Consider the following 22,519-nt stretch of genomic DNA (forward strand, 5'->3'; position numbering starts at 1 on the left):
ATATCAGAAAAAAGAAAAGGAGTACCGGTGGCACCTTAGAGACTAACAAATTTATTAGAGCATAAGCTTTCGTGAGCTACAACTCACTTCATCGGATGCATTTGGTGGAAAAAACAGAGGAGAGATTTATATACACACACAAGAGAGAACATGATTGTTTCATGTTCTCTGTGTGTGTGTATATAAATCTCTCCTCTGTTTTTTCCACCAAATGCATCCGATGAAGTGAGCTGTAGCTCACGAAAGCTTATGCTCTAATAAATTTGTTAGTCTCTAAGGTGCCACCGGTACTCCTTTTCTTTTTGCGAATACAGACTAACACGGCTGCTACTCTGAAACCTAAGAATATCAGAGGAACAGTGGGGGGGGGTGGGAGGGAGAAATACCACGGGGAAATAGTTTTACTTTGTGTAATGACTCATCCATTCCCAGTCTCTATTCAAGCCTAAGTTAATTGTATCCAGTTTGCAAATTAATTCCAATTCAGCAGTCTCTCGTTGGAGTCTGTTTTTGAAGCTTTTTTGTTGAAGTATAGCCACTCTTAGGTCTGTGATCGAGTGACCAGAGAGATTGAAGTGTTCTCCAACTGGTTTTTGAATGTTATAATTCTTGACGTCTGATTTGTGTCCATTCATTCTTTTACGTAGAGACTGTCCAGTTTGGCCAATGTACATGGCAGAGGGGCATTGCTGGCACATGATGGCATATATCACATTGGTAGATGTGCAGGTGACAACATGGCATGTTTTCTTGTGATGAAATAAAAAATATAGGAGGGTGAGGGAGTGCAACACTGAATAACAAAAGTATGTGATTTGAGAGATTTACTGTTGAAAGGACTAACTTCATTTGGAAGAAAATGTGGGTGCTATGTGATTTTGAAACTCAGATCCATGGTTTCTCAGGTTGGGGACACAAAATTTGAAGTTGAAAATGTTGGGCCTATGATTTTGCCTGAACAGGGGGATATATTTATACTTGACTTTGTCCTGGGTTGTGTGTCTGTGTATGAGGGGGTTGTTTAGATTTTGTTTTATTTGGTTTTATGTTTGGATGTGCAGAAACACAAAGAAATTGTTGTATTTTTGAAAAATAAAGGAATAGGGCCACCCTCTCCTTGCTTTGTAGCCAGATTAACCAAAAAGTTCATATTTAAAGTGTTCTAAACATACTGATATTTTCAGAGTAACATTTTTTATAAAGTGTTTAGGTTCTTCACAAAAGGGTTTATATAGGAATGTAACATTAGCCAGACCAGATCTTGCCTCCTGCAGTAATCCATGCCTGCTACTTCAGAATAAGGCAAACATCCCCTTTAATGCTCCCTGTTTGCTGTATGCAATCTTCTCTACAGCTTGATACTTTGTCATGCTTTGCAGGCCCTTATTTCTGCTTATTGTTGGCTGGAAGGATCTGGTGGTGGCAGATTCATCACTTTTATCAACAGCTGTGGTCCTGAGGCCTAAAATCATTTTTAATATAACTCTATGGACTATGATGGAGATATACCAGGGAAGAATTTGGCCTTGCATTCGTAATAGGGGGAGCCATGTTGACATTGTCCCTTTTGTTATGCTCATCAGTGAGGATTTGCTGCTCTATTTTTGTTGTTGTCCTCTTCTCAATCTGATACTTTTTTTCCAAAGATGCTTATATCCTCGTTATGGGGTGAATCAGATAGCTCATAAAGTTTGCAGTGCCCTGCTGGTGACTAGTGTCCACAATGGCAATATTTGTAACATTAATTATGATGCATTTAGGCATTTTTACAATACCACTGATGGAAACACCCTCTCCCAACTCTAATATTAGAGCCTTGAAGGTGTCACTGTAGGTCATGTGTTAATTAAGTTGAAAAGATGGGCACTGTCACCCATTAGAGGAGCAGGTAATTTACACTTATAAATGCTACATTTATTTTATTTTCCCATGATAGATTTTGTTCCAGCATGAAGAAAACAACAAACGCCTCCCATGACCTGTTTAATAAAAAAAATTATTTTTTTTCCTAGGCAATATTAAGGGGGCGGCCCCAAACTCTCACAATTAATATCACCTTCCAAATAAGACTTTCTAATAATGGCAGCGGTGACCTGAGTGCAAGCAAAGCTATGTCCAGCAATCAGTTGGCTCAGCTTTACTCAAATACTACAAACTAGATGGGCCTAATTGAGTGTTGTCCTGAAACTTGTGAAGTCATTTAAATCAGTCTAAAGTGAGCATAAAATATGTTGGATCATATTAAAGAAATTCTGTATTAAAATCACAAATGAGTTTGATTCCCCATAGTTTAAATTCCAGGGTATTACTAATTAAGAGGTCTCTTGGATTTTGGTACTGTTTCTCTCCCTCTATGTGTGAAACTTGCAAGCTGCTAATTGTGTGAGTACATTCTAAGACAGAGTCTGTTCTCAAAGCAATTCTTTATAACAACTACTCACACAGAGAGAGACTCAAAGCAATACTCTGTTACAACAGAAACAGCACCCAGAGACTCTCCGCCCTTTTGTTGTATTCATCTCGCTTTGTTAACAATTGTGATTAAAATAGAGATAGAGGATGTATATGGATGGATGCTTGGTGTGGATAATAACGGGCTCTGGTAACTATGATAACAACCTTGCAGAACCTGTATGTGTGTATGAATGAATATGTGACTAAATATGAAATTGAATGGAATGTTATAGCTATAACTAACTGCTTACTATGATTCTTTCTGTATTCACAATAAATGTGGCATTTTGCCTTTTCCCCTTTAATAAGATCCTGCTGGTTTTTATTTTATTGTTATAACAAACACAGTTATCACTGTAGGCTGCACCAATTTTAGCCTTTCTGTGGACATTTCATGCATACTCAGCTAGAAAGTTATAGTAGTCTAATTCAGTGGCTCTTAACCTTTCCAGGCTATTGTACCCCTTACAGGAGTCTAATTTATCTTGCATACCCCCAACTTATACCTCACTTAAAACTACTTGCTTATAAAATCAGGCATAAAAATGTAAAAGTGTCACAGCACATTATTGAAAAACTGCTTATTTTCTCTTTTTACCATATAAATGATAAAATAAATCAATTAGAATAAAAATATTGTATTTACATTTCAGTGTATAGGATATAGAGCAATATAAACAAGTAATTGTATAAAATTTTAGTTCGTACTGCCTTCACTAGTGCTTTTTTTGTAGTGTGTTGTAAAACTAGGCAAATATCTAGATGAGTTGCTGTACCCCCTGGAAGACCTCTGTGTACCCCTGCGGTACACATACCCCTGGTTGAGAACCACTGGTCTAATTCAGAGATGATGAAAGTTAAAGAACCACTCACAGTGACTAGATTCTCACCTGAGAGTAAGGGGCACAATTTTGTTGCCAAATTAAAATGCGAATAACATCTTCCTAACAATCGCTGTATATAATAGTACTAATGATTGAAGATGGCTCAAAGGCTTTTCAGAATCTTTATTTCTATGGTCTTATTTCCCCAATCATGGGTGAGGCTAAACTATTGGCAATTTCTTCTAAGTGGTTCCTACTAAAACCAATCTTGGTTTACAGTTGGGCCACCAGCTCGTCATCCATCTGCAGACAGTGAGACACCTTGCTGATGATGGAAGCTGCATCAGTGGAGATATACAGTTGGAATAATATTCTCATTAAGGGCACATGAATCTGTGTAATCTTACCTTGAAGTAAAAAGAAAAGGAGTACTTGTGGCACCTTAGAGACTAACAAATTTATTAGAGCATAAGCTTTCGTGAGCTACAGCTCACTTCATCGGATGCTCTAATAAATTTGTTAGTCTTTAAGGTGCCACAAGTCCGCCTTTTCTTTTTGCGAATACGGACTAACACGGCTGCTACTCTGTTACCTTGAAGTGTTATACAGGTGGCAGGAGAAGGGATAGACTACTGAGCTGGGGGGGGGTCCTCTGTAAGAGTGACTTTGCTAACAAGGACCATGTGCCCACCACAGCCCTCTGTGACTTCTCTACTAGAAATGAGTGGATCCAGCAAAGGGCAGATGCATTTAGGCATTTTTACAATACCACTGATGGAAACACCCTCCCTTCACTCCTGCGGGATCTCAGGCATGTCATTAACACTGTATGATCAACAGCATGAAATGCCCCAGCCAGGTCGAAGGGGATGCATGTAGAGGCGGGCTCTGTCTCCTAGGCCAGGAGCAGGTCACTTGCCTCCTAGCTTTCCCTCTCCTAGACAAAGCAATGCTTTTCGCTACGCCTCACCGGGCATGCCGACCCTTCCTTGTAAACGGAAAGCTTCATACCGCTTACAACCCATGGGCTCCTTTACCCTTCTGTTGTGTTATGGTGACTAATGCCAGCGGCCTGTCTGATGCTCTTAGGGAAACCACATAGCTGATGCTATCCTACAGGCTAGGTGAGGAACAGACACCAACCTACCGGCTCCCTGCAGTGGGTGTGGAGGGAGTACCCGGCTGGGGGAGGGCGGAGTCAGGCAGGTGGCCTGGAGCGAGGCGCCGCACCCTGGCGCGAGGGCGCCCTAACACCGCCCTCGTCTGGAGCCCGGAGCCCGCGGTCGAGTCCGACTCCAACACCGCCAGCTGTACTGCGCATGCTCTGATCGCCTCCAGCCGCTCAGTTCGGGCACCTCCACCCGTCGCTTCGTTATTGGTGCTGCGCATGCGTCCCTCCGCTCGCGTCTTCCTTTTGCTCCAGCGGTGCACATGCGTCCTTCCCTTCGTCCGCGCCTCGCTGTGAGCATTGCGCATGCGCCAATGCTGACATCGCCACGGCGTTGAAGTAGGCCTGCGCTGATATTTCGGGCTTCGTCCCTGTGCTACGATCATTAACGCATGCGCTGCCTCTCTTCGGCCGGCCCCGCCCTCTCACTCTAGGTAGCACGCACGCGCTGCCTTCTCGTCCGCTTCTGTGCATGCGCCGTGTTACCCCTCCCCCTCCGAAGTGAAAGCAGAGGGGGTGACGTCAGGGCGCGGCGGCGGCGGCCATTACACGGAGGGGAGAGAAGAGCGAGTGAACGCTGGAGCCGCTGCTGGGAGCCGGAATCTAGCTGTGGAAGTTGCTAGCGCCTCCCGCCGCCGCGACTCCCGTGAGGCCGCGGCCGCTGCCTGGAGCGGATCATAGGGGGTGGCGAGGCAGAGCCCAGCGGCAGCGGCGGGAGCCGGTGAGGAGAGCGAGCGAGCGAGCGGTCGGTATGGAGGAGAAGGTCTTCACCAAGGAGCTGGACCAGTGGGTGGAGCAGCTCAACGAGTGCAAGCAGCTGTCCGAGGGGCAGGTGAAGAGCCTCTGCGAGAAGGTAAGTGGAGGTGGGGCCCGGGGAGGCAGGGAAGAGCGAACCTCTGCGGTGAGGCGAGGCCGGGGAAAGGGAGGCTGGGCTGGGGGCGCGACGCGGAGGGGGCGAGCAAATGAAGCGCCTCTGAGCGGGCGAGGGGAAGGAGGGGGCTGGGGAACAGCTTGGGGGAGGGGAGGGGAGAGGAGAGCGGGGTTGGTCTCTCCGAGGGGCAGCTGGGGGAGTCCCAGCGGCAGAGTCGGGGAAGCGGTGATGGCCGGGGGGGCTCCGTGGATGAGTCTCCTCCGGCGGGGCCGATGTTTGCTAGCGCCGCTGCGGCTGCCTGAAGCTGTCTCACCCCGCGGGGATAGCGGGTCCTAGAGCTCCGGGGCGGGCGGGCGGGCGCGGGGTATCCTCCTCCCGGGCAGTTCTGCGCCCCCTGTCGCTCCGCTCGGGGACTGACTCCTTCGGCTGCTCCTCGCTGCCTCCTAAAATGGCGCCTCTCGCCCTGATTCTCCAGGCGAAGAGACTCGCTCTTGGGTACATCAGCCATGCTCGGCGCTCGGGGGATTTCGCTCGCGGTGTCATCGCCTAGCTCTCGCTGGCTCCGTGCTAGACGTACGAAGGCAAATCCGTACAGCCACATTTGCACGTCGTCCAAACGCTAGCCCTCTTCTCCCCACTGCCCCAGCCCCACTTTCCATTTTAAAAACGTGTTTGAAATATCTTTGCAATTGTTCAGTTGTAGGCCCAGAAGATGGGAGTGTTGTGGCCACAAATTTGTGTCTTCTGTGTTATGAGGCTAACCTCCAGCCCACTCTGTAATTGTTATGTTGGAGCGCCGGGGAACAAGATGCCAGTCCCCTTGGGGCAGTTAATACACGTTTGTTTTTCTTGTAACAATCTGTCAAAATAGCAGGCATTACAATGGAAGTGGAAATTTTATTTTAAGGTGGTAATGTAACTGTTCCCATCCCCCAAAAGTAATTTGAATTTGGGATTTTCTGACTCCTTCATGGCATTCATTTTTATTTTTAACTTCATTCTGTGTTTGGAATGGCCTTTAAAATGTAGTTGGGAATTAGATTAATTTGAGGTATTGGTTTCTGTTTGTAGGAGTTTCTAAATTTTGTCTAAAGGAAACTTACTTAAGAAGTAACAAATTTACTTCCTGTTTTGTAACGGGAGTTGTTATGGTTGTTGAGGATCGGATGTTTTAATCTGGTTTGGGTGTATATTGGATGTTATAATCTATGCTCATGGTTTTCATGAGTTTAGAAAAGCCCTGCAAAATTTACCTAGAGAATAATCATTTGATACTTTTTTTTTTAAGGTAAACTAGTGGTTGGACAGGTACATTTTCATAAGTTTTTGTAAAGCTGTTAGAGGATGTATAATTTCTTGCTTTTTATTTCCCCTTCAAAGTGTGCATTAATGCCAGAAGGTGAAAAATTTATGCTAGTACAAATTATTTTGGTTTTTCTTAGACTAGTCTATTTCAGTGCAGTGGCTTTCTGACATGTTGTCACCAAAATCTTACATGTGTGCAAATTGTAGTTGCGTTCCTGAAAAATGCAACTTTAAGTGAAACGATGTTAAACTAATCCAATTTTCCCATAAGATTGAATGTAAATGTGGGGGGTTAGGTTCCAAGGAAATTTTTGGGGGGCAGACAAAAGGCGCATACTGAACTGTACTGTGGTTGGGAGGTGCCCCAGCTTACCCCATGCAGGCACAGCCCACTGCAGACAGTGAGGCGGGCAAGGATGCTAGGAAGCACCTTGTGCAGCGGCAGCTTCCCCCCAGAAGAACAGGCGCCGACTTTGCTGGGGGATGCTCCAGGCCCACCTCTTCCCACACCACTCTACCTCCTCCCCGGAGCACGCCGTGTCCCCGCTCTTCCCCCTCCCTCCCTGTGCTTCCTGAGGAGCAGAGGTGCTCCTTCCTCTCAGAAAGTCCTAAGTGCCGCCAGACAGCTGTTTGGTGGCAGGGGAAGTGCTGGGAGGGAGGAGGAGGTGGCTGCAGAGAAGAGGAACTTGTGCAATGCTCCCTTGTAAAGTTGCTGCTCTTCCACAGAATTTTACAAGCAGTGGACAGAGCAGGCAGCCAAATGACATAAGGGAGCATTGCACAAGTTTAAATGCACAACTTTAAATTTAAACTTTAAACTTTAAATGAGCATGTTCCCTAATGGAGCAGTGACACAACTTCGAAACAATGTTAAGCGGAAGGATGTCAAGTGAGGAGTTACTGTAGGTAACTCTTAGGTAAATGGAAACCTGCACCATGGTAAGATCATTTGGAGCAATTAATGATGAGGCATTCTCATTCCTGGGTTTTAGAAACACTTCTTGTGTAGGTCACAGTACCCTCTCTTTTAATACTGACCTGTTTTTCACAAATGGCGTTCTAATTTGGAATACTGATCAAGTTATGTTGACTTACAATTGAAAAGTTTTTATGGCTTAGCATAAGCATAATTCTAGTGTGGGGGAAATATTTGCGGAGTGAGACATCATTGATGTTCACCTACTGTAAATACTCTTTATCACTAATACTGAACTACAGTGTGGTGTTTGAATCTGCTTCTTTCCAGAGGGTTCTTTGTAATCTTGATAGTCACTAAAAAGTACTTTAATATGCTCTTGACTATTAATGTACTGAGTCCAAACTTTACAACTGTGAAGTATTTCAACGCTTTAATTTTGTTCAAAATATGGCACACATTTAATTCTCTAAATTATAATGTTTCAAATAGGTAATAAGACGTATGTGCAAAAATTAATTTTAGTCATATGATGCTTGAACACAATATACTAATCTTTTTCTTAAATTAATCTTCCAAGTGATATATAAAGTGGTATCTGATAAGTGAGTTGATGCCTGTACCTATGCTTTAATACTTATTAAAATAATGCATAATGTTTTACAAATACACAAGACTAGTTCCCTGCCACAGTGCGCTTGCAGTTAAATTAAACACCATGACATTCTTGAGGTTATCCATCTTGCTGCCAAATGGAATCCACATCTCTGAGTTAAATGCCCAACCTTCCCTGTCTGATGCATGGGGAGAGCTAGGTGCCTAAGAATGGAATCCATAGAAGCCGGCAAATTGAGCATAGAAATGCCATACCTCCCTGGCATGAGTCCTACTCCTCAAAGGGAGTTATTTGTCGAACTCATTTTTGGGGCTCTCAGCCATGAACTCTCTTCTGGAGTTAAACACCCTAAACCAGGGGTGGGCAAACTACAGCCCAACAGCCGTTTTAATCTGGCCCTTGAGCTCCCACTGAGGAGCAGGGTCTGGGGCTTGTCCTGCTCTGGTGCTCCAGCCAGGGAGCAGGAATGGGGGGGCTGCTCTGCGCAGCTCCTGGAAGCAGTGGCCTATCCCCTCTCCTGCTCCTACGCGTTGGGGCTGCACGTTGCCCCTGCAGCTGCTTAAGGGGCAGTGTGTAGCGAAGCCACCTGGCAGCACAGGAGTTGGGGGGCATGCCGCTTTTTCCGGGAGCCACTTGAGGTAAGCACCACCCAGAGCATTCATCCCTGAGCCGCCCCCGTCCCAGTCCTGGTCCCCCTCCAAACCTCTTGGTCCCACCCTGGAGCACTCTTCTGCACCCCAAATACCTCATCACTAGCCTGACCCCAGAACCTACACCCCCAGCCTGGGCCCCAACCCCCTGCCTCAGCCCTGATCCCCCTCCTACCTTCGGAACTCCTTGGTCCCACCCTACTACACTCCAAACCCCCCAGCTCCACACCAGAGCCTGCACCCCACCTGGAGCCCCCTCCTGCATCCTGAACTCCTTATTTCTGACCACACTCTGGAGCCCACACCCCCAGCCAGAGCCCTCTCCCACACCCCAACCCCAATTTTGTGAGCATTCATGGCCCACCATACAATTTCTATACCCAGATATGGCCTTTGGGCCAAAAAGTTTGCTCACCTTTGCCCTAAGCCATTGCCTCCTCCCTCAAAAAAACAGACTGAGGAGGAGATAGTAGTGCCCCCTTATAACCTTTAGCCCAGTCGATAGTGCACTCACGATGCGGTAGACAGTAGGTTCAGATCTCCTTCCCATCTGATGTGGACCAGAGATTTGAAGCTGCCTTTCAGCAGAACGCCCTAGTCACTGGGCTAAGTGCTATTTTGGGGTTGGTATTTCAGTATCTTCCATTGAAGCTGTTTCACTATATATAAATTAAATAATAATTGGGCTGGAGAAAATGAAAGTGACTATAGCTCAGTGGGAAGCTCATAGCTATAAAAGTGACTATAGCTCATTCTCCTGTTGGGTGGGAGATGTGGGATCAAATCCATGCTGCAAATCAGAGGAAGGAATTGAACTCAGGTCTCCTGCATCCTGGCAGAGTGCTATAACCACTTGTTTAAAGGTTATATGGGGTGGACACCATTATCTTCCTGTGGGGTTCTGTATGGGGCCTGATCCAGTAGATGTGGTTTAAGGCTAATTCTAATAATGCCTACTGGATTGGGCCCCTCAGAGACGGTAGTGGTGGGAGAACACCTCCTTTTAAGGTCCTGCTGGGGCTTTAGGCATGAGAGAGTCATCTGGAGTCAGGACTGGGGCAGTATTTGCATGATTGCTAGCAGATTTTTAGGTGCTGCTGGGACTTCACGAAAATAAATGTATGGACCTATGGCATTAGGCAGCAGCTGCTGAATCGGTGTTTTGAGGATCTGAATTTTGGACTTGGGTGGCCAAAGTGGCAGTTAAATACATAATATTTCTTCTATTGTCAATCTTTCCATAGTGCTTATGTATAATGGTGATGAGCACTGCAGAAATACCTCTTATACTGCTAGTAGGAAAGATGACATGCTCAAAAAGGTACTCAGTACATGTTGATGTAGTCCTGTTGGAAACAATACTGTGTTAACATGCACTATGAATCTTTTAGAGTGCATCAGCAGGGCCTACATAAGTCAGGTAGAATTCTTCCGTTGACCTAACATTATCTACATGGCGGGGGTTTGATTGGCTTAACTGTGTTGCTCCGGGGTGTGGATTTTCCCTATGTCTGAGTGACTTAGCTGGGTCTACCCAACTTTTTAGTATAGACCAGGCCTTACTGACTCTAAAGGTAGTTTCAGTGAGAGATTGGAGTGGAAATGAAGCTTCCTGGTGGTTCCAAGACACGAATAGAAGGCTGGAAAGGGAGGGAATAATTGAATGGGATTAAGGGAGGGGTTATTAACAAAATGGGATGCTTGAAAGTGGGAGTTGAATTAAATAATATTTAATTATATCCCTTTTAAAGGGGAATGGTAGTATTGAATATATAGTATGTTTTACAGACTTCTTTTAGTGCTGTGGTAAGAAAAATCCAGTTTAGAATGGATTCTTGTATATTTTGTCCATAGCTTATCTGATAAGGATGTTCAGACTCTGAACTCTGCCATTCAAGAAGTTGTATGTATTGTAAATTGGAGCTAGTGGAATAGAAATAAGCCTAAGAGTTCTGTTCTTTCCTTCTTCAGCTCTCCTGGTTAAGAATACATGTCTGTTTGCATTATTCCATGCTGTAATATGATTCTAATCTAGTTGCTCCATTAATATACCACCTCATAGTATTATGCCTGGTCATATAGCAATGGTGACTGCTATAACTTGGCAAAATGTCCGCTGGATATATGAAAGAAATGAGTCCTTGAGTAGTACCAAGCTTCAAATTTTTTTTTTAAATTAAAAATACAACTTCAGTTATGAACGGTGGTCAGATTTTTCAACAGTTAATATTTATTCTGAGATGAGTAGTTTCTTAGTGTATAACTGACACATCCACAGGTGTTGCTTTGCATAAGTATTCCATAGACTTGAGTTCTTAACTATATTAAAAATTTGGACACATCACTTAAACCAGAGCTTGTTGCTTTTTGGATGGCTATGCTGCTAATGTTAATTTTTGATAACATTGCATTGGGTGAATATTCCTTAATGAGCGTTTATGTATTGAGAGCAGTATAAATCCCCCATGATCAGGCTTAGAACAGCTAAATTAAGTTCTGGAACATGAATTGATTTTCATACTCCTTGGTGTCCACAGTGCATTACTGGGAGAAGGGGCAATGGTCTGGTTGCCCCCTGGCCTGTCGCAGACAAAGTATGCTGAAAAGAGATGTTGCAGGAGTGTGTTGTGTAGCTTCAGGAGGTAGGATGTCACCTTTATAGATGCATTAAGAGCTGAATTATAATATAGTTTCTAGAAACACCAGTCAGTGTCTTGTTTATATGACAACTAGCACAAAATAGATACAGTCCCTGCCCTGGCGATCTTTGTCTATAATTTGGCTACTCCTTAGACTTTTTTTAAGGGGGGAGTCCATCATTTATGTAGGAAAAATTTTTTTCTTAAAGGGTAGCTGCAACTGCTTGTTCTATCTCTGTATTTCTGTTGCTAGCAAAATTAACTAGTAATGAATAGGTACAGTTAAACCAGTGCTGAACATGGATTAACTGCTGGTGTGGCAAGAGCAAACAGCATTCAGCACTCTTCCAGAAACTTTGGTTCAAACCTGCTCTTACCATAGTTTCGGAAACAGCATGGAAAACACTGTCCTTGGCTACACTTGTACTTAACCCATGTTCAGCACTTGTCAGTAATAGGTAACTTTTCTAGAGTAAACATGCTTATAAAGCCATATGAACTCAATTGGACATACTTTTGTAATTAATGGCATAATTTACTTGTTACAAACTTTTTCATTGAGTCAACTCTTCATAGCCATCTAAATTTGAAACTTAATTTGTACTTCTAGTTTAGTTTGACACTATTTACAACTGAGAACAAACCTAGCAAGCAGGTAATTTATGCCCATTGTTAGACCTCTGAACTTGAGTGTCCACTCAGCTTTAATTGAAGTGGTGATGGTGTAGGTTGAAAGCACAGTTTGTAGCAACAAAGCTTGCTTATGGATCCTGAGGGATAATTTAATTTGATCCAAGATGTGTGGCCCGGCATTCCTGTATCTTAACTTTATGCAAAACTGAGTAGCTCATTAAATTGTCTGAGAGCTCTGTAAAAATGATCTTGCTTTGTTTGAACTTACTGCAAACAGCTGAAAAGCTGCACTAAAGGGGCAGCTGGGGATTCCTTGTTAGTGTAAGTGGCATAGCCAGCTTTACATTCTTTCCCTTCTTGTGGGGCTCACTATAAGAGCACATCTTGAGCTTTGGAAGCTTGGGGGAGTCTGTTTTCCATTTCTCTTGGAATGGCTAAAGGTGATTGAGCGCCATCCTTGCCTCTCTGCCCCCTTGAGCTTGGTACAGCTGAGGACTGAGTCATTGATGTGGAGGGCATATTGTCACAGCTTGCACTTTTAAAGAACTGTTGGTGCTTTGTGGAAACCTTTTGATAACTTTCTAACTAAAAATGTCCTGCTTTATTCGGCACTGGCGTACTCAGTATTCAGATGGAGTACTGTATCAGTGTGTCCAGTTTAAGAAAGATCTGGACAAATTGGCGAGAGTCCAGAGGAGAATGCGCGCACACAAAAATTAAAGGTTTAGAAAACCTGATCTGTGAGGACAAGTTTAAAAAAAGTGGGCATGTTTAGTCTTGAGAAAAGAAGCCTATGGGGGTACCTGATAAGTCTTCAAATATTGTATAGGCTGTAATAAAGAGGATGGTGATCAAGTTCTCCATGTCCGCTGAAGGTAGGCAGTAGGACATAAATCTGTTTAATCTGCAGCAAGGGAGATTGAGGGTAGATGCTAGGAAAAGCATTCTAACTGTAAGGGTATTTAAGTTCTTGGAGTTTTAAGAACTGGTTGGACAAACATCTGTTAGAGGGGTCTTGGTTTACTTGGTCCTGTCTCAGTGCAGGGCTGGATTTGAGGACTTTTCCAGATCCCTTCCAGCTCTGTATTCCTATGAGTAAACGCTTTTTTTTTAGTGAAAACTATCTTTTCACTCTTTAAAGTAATCCTAGTTCTTATGAAAAGTAGTGGTTGCTAATGTAATGCTGAAATCCTATATCCACAGAACAGGTATGTGACAGCCAGCAGCAGTGTTGTCTTACCCACAGTGTCCTTGCCATGTACTTCAAACCTGATCTTAGGTGTTGAGTTCTTGTGCTTCAAGCATTTAACAGGCAGGACTGAAGTGCTGATTCCAGTGTCCATATTACCAAAATCAGTGTTCTGCTGAGAACTAACCTTAGGGCTCATCTACATGTGACAGTTGCACTGGTTTAACTAAAGATGTGACTTTTAACTAGTTAAATTGTGTGGAAATGCTTATTCTGATTTACTTTAAAGTGAATTAGGAATTGGTTTAAGATAAATAAAAATAAGCCGTCTTAAATGGAAGAAAGCATCCATGCAGAGGTGTACAGTGACTTAACTAAATGTTTAAAAATCGACTTAAGTTGAAGCAATATAACGCTTTACTGTAGACAAGACCTGAACAGTTGGCTTCATGTACTACCAATCTGTTTTTGAACCAGTCATCTAAGGATGAAGGGGTGGTTTACTTAATTACCTGAGTCACTCATTCTGTTGTGACTCTTATGTTAAGATTTCATAAACTTGAGTTCAAGGATGGGGAAAAGCAGCATGACCTTTGCATGGTGGAAAATATAGTGACAATTGCTTTAGAGGAGCCTGTTCTATTGACATTTCTGGACAGGTCAGCTGTTAAGGGAATGTGATTTCCCCCCTCCCCCCCAAGTCTTTAATTTAATCTAGTAACTAAAATGAATACTTTAGCAGAATGTTTCTGTGATTTCCAGGTTTATCGGTAGGGGAGGAGACAGAAATACATTAAAACTATTTGCAACCTGGATTAAATCTGTTGCTTTGAGTTAAAAATAAAGGGTGGAGAGTGCTTTGGCAGAATTGAGGTTAAAAGCGCTGTAGAAGCTTTTTTCCTTCGGAGGGGGAAACTCTTCCAAAGCATGAGGAGTGAAAAATAAATTACCTACCTATATTGTATTGTAGAGTGTATTCACTTGATTTTATTTTTTAATTAATTTTCTTATGAATGAGTTGTTTGTTGATCTTGCTTCTATCAGTGCAATAAGGTTGGTTTAGTCGCACCCTCTGTTACTCAGGCAAATAGCAGTCTGTGGACAGGGAAGTGTTTGTATCCTTCGAGATTGAGGATTGCTACTCATTTCAGGCATTTCTATATTTTGTTACTGTGCCTTCGGTTGGAATGGTCAGCCCCTGGGTAAAACTTTTGAACTCCAGTAGTGGTTCAGTTTACTCACATTTAAAGTTAACCTACTATCCATATGCTTTTTACAGCTTTTGGTTTTGTTTTCACCCTAACAATAAAACCATAGGTTGCATGTAACTGTTTTGATTCTCTTGGGCACTTTTCTCCATGTCCCTGGCAATCATTAAAAGAAAGGGCAGCAAGTACACTGTATGGCTGTACTATGTATCCATAGCACGTGTATTGAAGGGCCAGACTTGCATTGTTTCATTGAGCCCTAAATATTCACCATAGCTAGAACTGAGAACATCTGGAAGTTCAGGAAGCGCACAATATCAAGGAGAGGCCAGAACAGAGTATTTTCAGTTCCAAGTAATAGCCTGGCCAAATTGCTATTCCTCCCTCTGGATGGGCGTTTACTTTCAATGTAAAAGCTGAAGTATGAACTAAAAGTCAAAAACCCCTAGAGGAGAGCCTTATCTGTTGATCTGACTCCTGCACATACCCACAACTTTCTCATCAGCAGTTTCTAAGGTTCCACATAGGTCACAACTGGCTTGTTAGGCTAAATGGCAGGGGAGGCCAACATCTGCATTCTAAGAATGTTCATAGAAGTGCAATTTTTTTCAGCTGAGTCAGGTATTTATTATGACAGGTTTCAGAGTAGCAGCCGTGTTAGTCTGTATTCGCAAAAAGAAAAGGAGTACTTGTGGCACCTTAGAGACTAACAAATTTATTAGAGCATAAGCTTTCGTGAGCTACAGCTCACTTCATCGGATGCATTTGGTGGAAAAAACAGAGGAGAGATTTATACACACACACACACACACACACACACACACACACAGAGAACATGAAACAATGGGTTTATCATACACACTGTAAGGAGAGTGATCACTTAAGATAAGCCATCACCAGCAGCAGGGGGGGGAAAGGAGGAAAACCTTTCATGGTGACAAGCAAGGTAGGCTAATTCCAGCAGTTAACAAGAATATCAGAGGAACAGTGGGGGGTGGGGTGGGAGGGAGAAATACCATGGGGAAATAGTTTTACTTTGTGTAATGACTCATCCATTCCCAGTCTCTATTCAAGCCTAAGTTAATTGTATCCAGTTTGCAAATTAATTCCAATTCAGCAGTATCTCTGGGCCTCTCCTTTTGCCCCTCCACCCCCACGAACATGATACAGTTCTGTGGTGACCTAGAATCCTATTTTCGACGTCTCAGACTCAAGGAATATTTCCAACACACCTCTGACCAACATATTAACCCACAGAGACCTTCCTGCCAACACTACAAAAAGAAGGATTCTGGGTGGACTCGTCCTGAAGGTCGAAACAGCAGGCTGGATTTCTACATAGACTGCTTCCGCCGACGTGCACGAGCTGAAATTGTGGAAAAGCAGCATCGCTTACCCCATAACATCAGCCATGCAGAACACAGTGCCATCCACAGCCTCAGAAACAACTCTGACATCATAATCAAAAAGGCTGACAAAGGAGGTGCTGTCGTCGTCATGAATAGGTCGGAGTATGGACAAGAAATACAGAGAAATACAAGAAATACAAGAAATACAGCTGGCTGTATTTCAAGGAATCCCTGTTGAGGTTACAGGGACAAACCATCCCGATGAGTCGAAAGAATAGTAAATATGGCAGGCGACCAGCTTGGCTTAATGGTGAAATCCTAGCGGATCTTAAACATAAAGAAGAAGCTTACAAGAAGTGGAAGGTTGGACATATGACCAGGGAAGAGTATAAAAATATTGCTCGGGCATGTAGGAAAGATATCAGGAGGGCCAAATCGCACCTGGAGCTGCAGCTAGCAAGAGATGTCAAGAGTAACAAGAAGGGTTTCTTCAGGTATGTTGGCAACAAGAAGAAAGCCAAGGAAAGTGTGGGCCCCTTACTGAATGAGGGAGGCAAGCTAGTGACAGAGGATGTGGAAAAAGCTAATGTACTCAATGCTTTTTTTGCCTCTGTTTTCACTAACAAGGTCAGCTCCCAGACTGCTGTGCTGGGCAACACAAAATGGGGAAGAGATGGCCAGCCCTCTGTAGAGATAGAGGTGGTTAGGGACTATTTAGAAAAGCTGGACGTGCACAAGTCCATGGGGCCGGACGAATTGCATCCGAGAGTGCTGAAGGAATTGGCGGCTGTGATTGCAGAGCCCTTGGCCATTATCTTTGAAAACTCGTGGCGAACGGGGGAAGTCCCGGATGACTGGAAAAAGGCTAATGTAGTGCCCATCTTTAAAAAGGGAAGAAGGAGGATCCTGGGAACTACAGGCCGGTCAGCCTCACCTCAGTCCCTGGAAAAATCATGGAGCAGGTCCTCAAAGAATCAATCCTGAAGCACTTAGAGGAGAGGAAAGTGATCAGGAACAGTCAGCATGGATTCACCAAGGGAAGGTCATGCCTGACTAATCTAATCGCCTTTTATGATGAGATTACTGGTTCTGTGGATGAAGGGAAAGCAGTGGATGTATTGTTTCTTGACTTTAGCAAAGCTTTTGACACGGTCTCCCACAGCATTCTTGTCAGCAAGTTAAGGAAGTATGGGCTGGATGAATGCACTATAAGGTGGGTAGAAAGCTGGCTAGATTGTCGGGCTCAACGGGTAGTGATCAATGGCTCCATGTCTAGTTGGCAGCCGGTGTCAAGTGGAGTGCCCCAGGGGTCGGTCCTGGGGCCCGTTTTGTTCAATATCTTCATAAATGATCTGGAGGATGGTGTGGATTGCACTCTCAGCAAATTTGCGGATGATACTAAACTGGGAGGAGTGGTAGATACGCTGGAGGGGAGGGATAGGATACAGAAGGACCTAGACAAATTGGAAGATCGGGCCAAAAGAAATCTAATGAGGTTCAATAAGGATAAGTGCAGGGTCCTGCACTTAGGATGGAAGAATCCAATGCACCGCTACAGACTAGGGACCGAATGGCTCGGCAGCAGTTCTGCGGAAAAGGACCTAGGGGTGACAGTGGACGAGAAGCTGGATATGAGTCAGCAGTGTGCCCTTGTTGCCAAGAAGGCCAATGGCATTTTGGGATGTATAAGTAGGGGCATAGCGAGCAGATCGAGGGACGTGATCGTTCCCCTCTATTCGACACTGGTGAGGCCTCATCTGGAGTACTGTGTCCAGTTTTGGGCCCCACACTACAGGAAGGATGTGGATAAATTGGAAAGAGTACAACGAAGGGCAACAAAAATGATTAGGGGTCTAGAGCACATGACTTATGAGGAGAGGCTGAGGGAGCTGGGATTGTTTAGTCTGCAGAAGAGAAGAATGAGGGGGGATTTGATAGCTGCTTTCAACTACCTGAAAGGGGGTTTCAAAGAGGATGGCTCTAGACTGTTCTCAATGGTAGCAGATGACAGAACGAGGAGTAATGGTCTCAAGTTGCAATGGGGAGGTTTAGATTGGATATTAGGAAAAACTTTTTCACTAAGAGGGTGGTGAAACACTGGAATGCGTTACCTAGGGAGGTGGTAGAATCTCCTTCCTTAGAGGTTTTTAAGGTCAGGCTTGACAAAGCCCTGGCTGGGATGATTTAACTGGGACTTGGTCCTGCTTTGAGCAGGGGGTTGGACTAGATGACCTTCTGGGGTCCCTTCCAACCCTGATATTCTATGATTCTATGATTCTAAGAGGCTACTAGGCAGCTCTCCAACACCACTTTCTACAAGCCATTACCCTCTGATCCCACTGAGAGTTACCAAAAGAAACTACAGCATTTGCTCAAGAAACTCCCTGAAAAAGCACAAGAACAAATCCGCACAGACATACCCGTGGAGCCCCGACCTGGGATATTCTATCTGCTACCCAAGATCCATAAACCTGGAAATCCTGGACGCCCCATCATCTCGGGCATTGGCACCCTGACAGCAGGATTGTCTGGCTATGTAGACTCCCTCCTCAGGCCCTTCGTTACCAGCACTCCCAGCTATCTTCGAGACACCACTGACTTCCTGAGGAAACTACAGTCCATTGGTGATCTTCCTAAAAACACCATCCTAGCCACTATGGATGTAGAAGCCCTCTACACCAACATTCCACACAAAGATGGACTACAAGCCGTCAGGAACAGTATCCCCGATACTGTCACGGCTAACCTGGTGGCTGAACTTTGTGACTTTGTCCTGACGCATAACTATTTCACATTTGGTGACAATGTATACCTTCAAATCAGCGGCACTGCGATGGGTACCCGCATGGCCCCACAGTATGCCAACATTTTTATGGCTGACTTAGAACAACGCTTCCTCAGCTCTCGTCCCCTAATGCCCCTACTCTACTTGCGCTACATTGATGACATCTTCATCATCTGGACCCATGGAAAAGAAGCTCTTGAGGAATTCCACCATTATTTCAACAATTTCCATCCCACTATCAACCTCAGCCTGGACCAGTCCACATAAGAGATCCACTTCCTGGACACTACGGTGCTAATAAGCGATGGTCACATAAACACCACCCTATATCGGAAACCTACTGACCGCTATTCCTACCTACATGCCTCTAGCTTTCATCCAGATCATACCACTCGATCCATTGTCTACAGCCAAGCGCTACAATATAACCGCATTTGCTCCAACCCCTCAGACAGAGACAAACACCTACAAGATCTCTATCATGCATTCCTACAACTACAATACCCACCTGCTGAAGTGAAGAAACAGATTGACAGAGCCAGAAGAGTACCCAGAAGTCACCTACTACAGGACAGGCCCAACAAAGAAAAGAACAGAACGCCACTAGCCATCACCTTCAGCCCCCAACTAAAACCTCTCCAACGCATCATCAAGGATCTACAACCTATCCTGAAGGACGACCCATCACTCTCACAGATCTTGGGAGACAGACCAGTCCTTGCTTACAGATAGCCCCCCCAATCTGAAGCAAATACTCACCAGCAACCACACACCACACAACAGAACCACTAACCCAGGAACCTATCCTTGCAACAAAGCCCGTTGCCAACTCTCTGTCCACATATCTGTTCAGGGGACACCATCATAGGGCCTAATCACATCAGCCACACTATCAGAGGCTCGTTCACCTGCGCATCTACCAATGTGATATATGCCATCATGTGCTAGCAATGCCCCTCTGCCATGTACATTGGCCAAACTGGACAGTCTCTACGTAAAAGAATGAATGGACACAAATCAGACGTCAAGAATTATAACATCCAAAAACCAGTTGGAGAACACTTCAATCTCTCTGGTCCCTCGATCACAGACCTAAGAGTGGCTATACTTCAACAAAAAAGCTTCAAAAACAGACTCCAACGAGAGACTGCTGAATTGGAATTAATTTGCAAACTGGATACAATTAACTTAGGCTTGAATAGAGACTGGGAATGGATGATGGTATTTCTCCCTCCCACCCCACCCCCCACTGTTCCTCTGATATTCTTGTTAACTGCTGGAATTAGCCTACCTTGCTTGTCACCATGAAAGGTTTTTCTCCTCCTCCCCCCCCCCCTGCTGCTGGTGATGGCTTATCTTAAGTGATCACTCTCCTTACAGTGTGTATGATAAACCCATTGTTTCATGTTCTCTCTCTCTGTGTGTGTGTGTGTGTGTGTGTGTGTGTGTGTGTGTGTGTGTGTGTGTGTGTGTGTATAAATCTCTCCTCTGTTTTTTCCACCAAATGCATCCGATGAAGTGAGCTGTAGCTCATGAAAGCTTATGCTCTAATAAATTTGTTAGTCTCTAAGGTGCCACAAGTACTCCTTTTCTTTTTAGGTATTTATTATGTAGTCAAAAGATCCTCACAGCTTTTAGAATCACCCTGACCGAAACTTACTCTTCCTCTCTCCTCCCCCACTCCCTTTGCTGAAATGTACAAATAAGGAATCTTTGCACACAAAGAAAAGAAATAATGTCTGTCACTGAATGGCCTTGCTTGGAATTGTGGTCTAGTACCAGGACCTGAAGCTGTGAGCCAAGGCCAGTCTTCATCCCATTCAGCTGATCATTCTGGCTTTATTCATATCCTGTGTAGCCAATCTAGGGGAGGAAGTTGGAGGAATGGATGGTGTCTTCAACCTGGTCAGAGCATCCTCTTTCCTGGTGACTGAAAACAGCACATTATAGAAGATGTGTTACTGCTGAAACCAGTCTCCATCTTGCAAGACATGCCAGTTTAACATGCTGGGGGCATCCATGGGAGCAAAAGCAGCTCGAAGTTTTGGTCTCCTAAAGGAGAAAAAAGACACATATGCTAACTGCTACACTTGGGACAGGCCTACAGAGGAAATATCTTTATTACTACTCAATGTATGCGACTTGGGGTTTGTGCTTTCATGAATAGCTCTGACTTCTGTGCAAAGATTGGGTATGCACGTTGACTTGAAATCAGGTCTGTTAGGGATCTAAGAGGGTGTGATTTCTTCAGAATAAGATGATGTATGCAGATCATTTTAAATAAAACTTAACATCCAAGCTCCTAGTTGGTGTTTACCTGTTGGTTCTTCATGACGTACACTGTGCTGTATGGTTTGTTTTTTTTTAGGTTTTCTACATCTACAGAATTCAAAGTAGTTCCTTCGCTATTCTGTTTCATATTTGTGTTGGGCATTTAGTCAAGTTTCTCAGAGCAGGGATCCTATTTTGTCTTCAACGTTTGAGCTGTTGTAAAGTGCTGTACGTACCTGATGATGATGATGATGATGATATAACTGATCAAATGCATTGGCTAGGAAAATTCTGACTGGAAAACCATGGAAGGACCTGAAGAAGGAAATCCAGGAACGATTGAAAAATGATTATGCCTGACTGGAGCACTCTGGCAGTGTAAACAGGCTGAAAAACAGGTGAATCTAGGGGAATTCTCAGATGGCCAGAAAAGAGAAGCTCTGCTGGAGCAAGGCTGATACACACCTATGTCAAACTCGTGTGGCCCGAGCATAGAGAGGTGGTAAATGGGGCAAAGCTGGAATGCAATGTGCCCCAGCTACGCCCAGCTGATCTATTTTAGAGGAGCTCCTGGGTGTTTTGGACTTTGGCAGGGCTATATCTGCTGAAAATCTACCCTGAGAATCAGGGAGTTGTAAGAAATGCATGCCAATATGTATACATACGCATGATCCTTCCACACCCATCTTTGTTGCATCAAGTAGAAATTCTGTGCACCAAAGAATCTGGGACACAACCTATGACTCTTGCTAAGTGAAACTATCTGCTTCTTAATAGCAGTGGCAGGTGCTGTTGACCCATCTTAAAACCAAATTGACCATTGGTAATAAATGGTTACTGAAGGTTAATAGACCCATAATTTGCTCTATGCAAAAATATTTGCATTGTGTATTTAAAATGATTGTTTTTGCAGAAATGTGCTCTGTATTCAAAAGCAAATCTAAAGAATAGTACTTTATATTTTTGTCTTCTTCCTAGGTACTGAGAGCTCATTACAAACTGCATAGGGTAGAGAGCAATAATCCAACAGTGTATTATTAAAAAATAACATGTTAAATTTTTTCCTCTGATTATACTCGTACTACAGCATGTTGCAAACCGAATTCCTGTTTTTGACAAAACCAATATTGAGTCTCTTCCATTTGTAGTCTGAAGGCTTACTCTGTCATTGTCAAATTGCTTTTGAGAGAGCTGGCTGGGTAAGCAGACAACTCAAATGCCAATTGTAAATGAACTTTAGTCACAGTGTGACTAATCTGAAGTGTATTTGATAAGTGCTTCTTTTGTCTTGAGCTTTTGGATTGCCCTGCTGAGTAAAACAGGTGGAATTCTCCATTAACAGCCTATATTACATCATGTTTTGGTGACTTCTCCCTCTGCCTCTTCTCTTTAAAGTGGAAATACAAATTTTTTTGTAGCAGTGTACTTCTGTCCAAGACTATTGCTTCAGCATAGGTTTTTCATAAACTGTGTTCATCTTGAAATCTTTAATTCTTTTCATATTCTTGAAATCTGTACCTCTGTGTTGTGGCTTTAAGACTGGAAAACGTAGCTAATGTTAAAAAAGGATGGGTACAAGTTCTTAAGATTAAACAAATATGGGTCTTTTAAAAGCTGACCAAGGATGAGTTAAGATTTGAA

General features: G+C 43.9%; 1 protein-coding gene and 1 long non-coding RNA gene across 2 annotated transcripts in view; both read left to right on the forward strand.

Moving 5' to 3' along the window:
• Nucleotides 1-4,731: 4,731 nt before the first annotated feature.
• Nucleotides 4,732-22,519, forward strand: part of PPP2CA (protein phosphatase 2 catalytic subunit alpha) — a 28,604-nt gene continuing 10,816 nt past the window's right edge. The window contains exon 1 of the mRNA XM_038412108.2: nucleotides 4,732-5,299. Within this exon, the coding sequence (XP_038268036.1) occupies nucleotides 5,198-5,299 (102 nt within the window). The 5' untranslated portion in view covers nucleotides 4,732-5,197. The remainder of the gene's footprint in view (nucleotides 5,300-22,519) is intronic.
• On the forward strand, nucleotides 9,247-20,665 carry LOC122455516. The gene is made up of 2 exons (XR_006273742.1): nucleotides 9,247-15,094; nucleotides 20,207-20,665. It is a non-coding gene; the product is annotated as an uncharacterized LOC122455516 (long non-coding RNA).

This window comes from Dermochelys coriacea, chromosome 8, assembly GCF_009764565.3.
Source record: "Dermochelys coriacea isolate rDerCor1 chromosome 8, rDerCor1.pri.v4, whole genome shotgun sequence".
Lineage (NCBI taxonomy): Eukaryota > Metazoa > Chordata > Testudines > Dermochelyidae > Dermochelys > Dermochelys coriacea.